The following is a 4,225-nucleotide window of genomic DNA, read 5'->3' on the forward strand; positions in this document are numbered from 1 at the left end:
ACTTAGAATGATGGCATTCACACCATAGTCACTTTAAATTCATAGTGCTAACTATGGCGACTTAGTGTATCTGAGAAATACTGAGGTCATGATTCAAAGTTAATCCTCTATCCATCGCACCCCAAAAATACAGATGTATCCTAATATTAATATTAATATTAATATTAATATTTATTTATTTTTATCCGGAGTGAGATTCCTGGAGGAGAGGACAGTGTTTTATTTACTTAATTATTGGCAAAACATTATAATTGAAATAATTGTCTTTGAATATACTGTAGGCTATACAGCTGACATTACATATTTGGTAATTGTAGAACATAAGGTCTTTTAACATGTTCAAATATTTAAAGTTTCTAACATTTAAAAAAAGACATAGCAGACATGACCTTGGTCTACACACTGGAGCTGACTATAGTTAGTGATAATATTCCTGAAGGGATTTCTTCTCGTGGTTATCCTCTGTATCATCGCTCATTTCTTTCCTTTTGGCACTTTAACAAGTGTAAAATATATTATTGGATTATTACAGGTCTTAGAAAGTTGGTCCAGAAAACAATTCAATAAAATAAGTCCTATGAAGCCACTTGCGGCTGTGTGTGTGTGTGTGTGTGTGTGTGTGTGTGTGTGTGTGTGTGTGTGTGTGTGTGTGTGTGTGTGTGTGTGTGTGTGTGTGTGTGTGTTGGGGGCTCAGCAACAGGAGCTGAGTCGTCCATGTCGCTGAGCTCAGGACGCAGCATTGAGCTGAATGGGATGTCGCTTTGTCTTTGTCTTAGTCCAGGCTGTTTTCCCATGATATCTTTGGTTTAGCGTGTCAGGTCGGTCCTCCAGTCTGCAGTGTGCCTGCTGTGGAGACCCTCTGCTCTATTAAATAGATATGATATATTTACAATGTGAACGCGGTCCAGTCCGGTCCGGTACGGCTAGTCGCTGTCCTCCTTGTCCTCCTGGATGGTGGTGGTGGAATGGTTATACAGTCCCTGCGCCATCAGCTGCAGCGCCAGGCCGTTCTTGAAGCCGCTCGCCTTCTTGATCTTGGCGCGCTTGTTCTGGAACCAGATCTTGATCTGAGACTCGTTGAGGCCGAGCTCGGTGGCCAGGCTCTGGCGTCGCTGCTCCGTGATGTACCGGTTGACCTGGAACTCCGTCTTCAGCCTCTGGAGCTGCTCCGCGGTGAAGGCCGTGCGCGGCCGCTTGTCCTCTTTGCCACTTTTCGACTTTTTCAGTTTCCGTGTCCTTGGGCCTGCAGTAAGGGCAAAAGACAGGACAGCGGAAATATGAATATTCAGCGCCTCAACAATAATATTCATATATAATCATTTATAATAAATGAATAGATCGAAAACACACAAACAAGTAGGTCTATGTGGGTGTGTGTGTGTGTGTGTGTATAGCCTATTGTGTATAATTTTCTCCCACACACTCTTCATGTAGACGCGACAAAGAGTATTATTATTATTATTATTATTATTATTATTATTATTATTATTATTATTATTATTATTATTATTATTATTATTATTATTATTATTATTATTATTATTATTATTATTAGTCATTTGGATTGTGAGAATCGTTGTGATGATCATTTATTTATTGCAATAATAATAGTAGGCTAGTTGAAACCTAAACTCTAACATCCTGGTCAGCCGTATGCAGTTACACTGTCATAATATTTCTTATAGTCATAACATTACAATGTTTGGTTGTCTTTTGAATTACAGATGAATTAAAGTCAACAAAGGCCCAAAGTATAATGATCATATCCAGTGTTCCGGTGATGATGCAGCCAGCCCGTAACACACTCACTCGTTAACTCGGCCTCGTTGTGACTACAGCCTGCTCTGACACACACACACACACACACACACACACACACACACACACACACACACACACACACACACACACACACACGCACGCACGCACGCACGCACGCACACACTGCGCTGGTGTAGTCACGTAAATCCAAATAGCCCACTGTTTTATAATATTGAACACGCAGGTGCAAACCCCACACACACATTCAGAACTTTTTATAATAATAACAACAATAATAATAATAATAATAATAATAATAATAATAATAATAATAATAATAATAATAATAATAATAATAATAATAATAATAATAATAATAATAATAATAAGTATTTATTCTTAGGATATCAAATGTATTTTGGGTTACTGATTGAACAAATTAACAAACCTCCTAAAAAAAATACAGCAGATGTAGGCCCTTAGTCCAAACATAATCCCATATTAGATCATGTAGTAAAAGCAGCTCGTTATAGGTAACATCAATACATTCTACATTCTACACACACAGTAGGCCTATGATACCAAACACATGAATGTGTGAATGTATGTAGTATTATATTTTGGTGAATTGAAAAGTAATTTGGGCTTAAGTCAGAGCCAAATCAAACAGACGGCTAATTCATTCAAAATGTCTCCTGAATCGGAGGCTATTATTCAAGCATTTCATTGTGTTTGATTCGGTCATGCTTTACTGACAGCGGCTCAGACAGACGCAGCGAGCACAGGACGGAAATGACATTATAGAAAATAATAACATGTGTCTTACACCTGCAAAAGGCCTGAACTATCCTAATCCTATACAGGATCAACGCTGCTTATGCAAATGGACAAGACGTCCTGTTTCTTAAAGAGTGAATTAATTCACCTAAAGGAAACTCAACCCGCACCTGCATGCGTTTGGTGAAAAACGGCTCTCTATGTATTACATGTATTTCTCGTCTCTTTGAAAAATATAACACATAATATCAATAATAAACTACAATTATATTTTAATAATATTTATAATAATAACCTCAAATAACGTATGGTCTATATCATTCTCGCAAATACACGGTCGCAGTAAGAAAAGAATAGCATGCACAGCAAAGGCGGGTGGGTAAAATGAGTTTTTAACTCAGCTCAGTTCTACACATGCTATTGTATCGTTCTTAATCTTTCATTAAGAACCATGTGTTACAGATGTTTGGTTGGGTCCTTGTTGAAACGCGTCAATGTCTCGGTCTGGTCCAATCAGATCATCGTCAAATCAAAGTAAAAAGTCTCCTTTATTAGTACTTTAGAAAGCCTTTGTTTAACATCGATGCCGGGGGACTACAGATGAAAAATAGCCTTTTGGCTGATTCTGGCATTTTTAACCCATGTATGATCATGTGTTTTATTAATGTGCCCTGTCCCTTTCTTAAATAAACTAAATTGAATTGAAATAATAAAAGTCATTTTTATTTATTTGTTTAGTTTAGGCCTATTTAAAGCCTCGTTGGCTTGTGAAATAACTCCTAACCAATGGATCGAATACAGTGCAAAACACCAGAGCTCAGAGCTGGACAGAAACGGCATTTTGAAAGAGTCGACATGATAATATTATCGAATATTGTTTTATACCTTTTCTTTAAAATGTCATGCCGTTATCTGATGGTAGAATTAAAGTGGACTACATTTGTAATCGAGGTTAGAACGATATATGAGCTATAACCCTCACCTATCAGACTGCGCTCTTAAAAACATTATTTTCCTTATGCTTTACGTTCTTAAAAAATCCGGATTTGTTGAATTAACATTTCTACACACAAATGCGTCTTGATGTTTTTCTGTCAAAAAAAGATAAAAACGTGTGTAATAAATACATCTTACAAGTTAATACAAGTGTGTAGAGTGTAAGGCGGAGCGGTTGTTTTTCTTCGTGAAACTATTGCCTTACCAGATGAGGGCCTGTCCGAGTAGCGCGTGCAGTAGACCCATGCGGGCCAGAGGAGCGGCTGTTTGTCCGATGTAGCCGCTCCAGTGGCCGCGCCACCGCTGCGCTCCTCCGCCTTCACCCCGCCGCTCCCGGTGCAGCCTGTGGCGGCAGAGGCGCTCTGTGAGGGCGCGGAGCGGGGCGGAGAGGCGGAGGACGCGCTGCTGTCTGGAGAGCCGGGAAGACTCGGCCTGCTCACCGCCTGCTGAACATGCTCCTTCCGACAGCCGAAGTCCGGCCGGAGGATGTTGTCGATGAAGAAGTTGGTGGTTCTGTGCGCCTGTTGGGCGGCCTGAAGCGGCAGGAGGGGCGGCGAGGGCAGACTGGGGGCCGGTGAGACGCTCTCTCCTTCACTGCTATCCGTGCTGTTCACATCCCGCGGCTCCTCCATCGCTGCTTCTCTGAAGAACGTGTGTTGTGTTCTCTCAACCACCTCCACTTAGTGGGCCA

At 40.5% G+C, this 4,225-nt stretch overlaps 1 protein-coding gene across 1 annotated transcript; it reads right to left on the bottom strand.

The window, feature by feature from the left end:
- Nucleotides 1-923: 923 nt before the first annotated feature.
- Nucleotides 924-4,166, bottom strand: LOC307258317 (homeobox protein engrailed-1-B-like; the record flags this gene model as incomplete). The annotated part of the gene is made up of 2 exons (XM_080037822.1): nucleotides 924-1,243; nucleotides 3,740-4,166. 2 exons carry the CDS (start codon nucleotides 4,164-4,166, stop codon nucleotides 924-926), a joined length of 747 nt encoding a protein of 248 aa, XP_079893948.1.
- Nucleotides 4,167-4,225: the final 59 nt, after the last annotated feature.

This window comes from Ammodytes marinus, assembly GCF_949987685.1.
Source record: "Ammodytes marinus genome assembly, chromosome: 12".
NCBI classification, from domain to species: domain Eukaryota; kingdom Metazoa; phylum Chordata; class Actinopteri; order Uranoscopiformes; family Ammodytidae; genus Ammodytes; species Ammodytes marinus.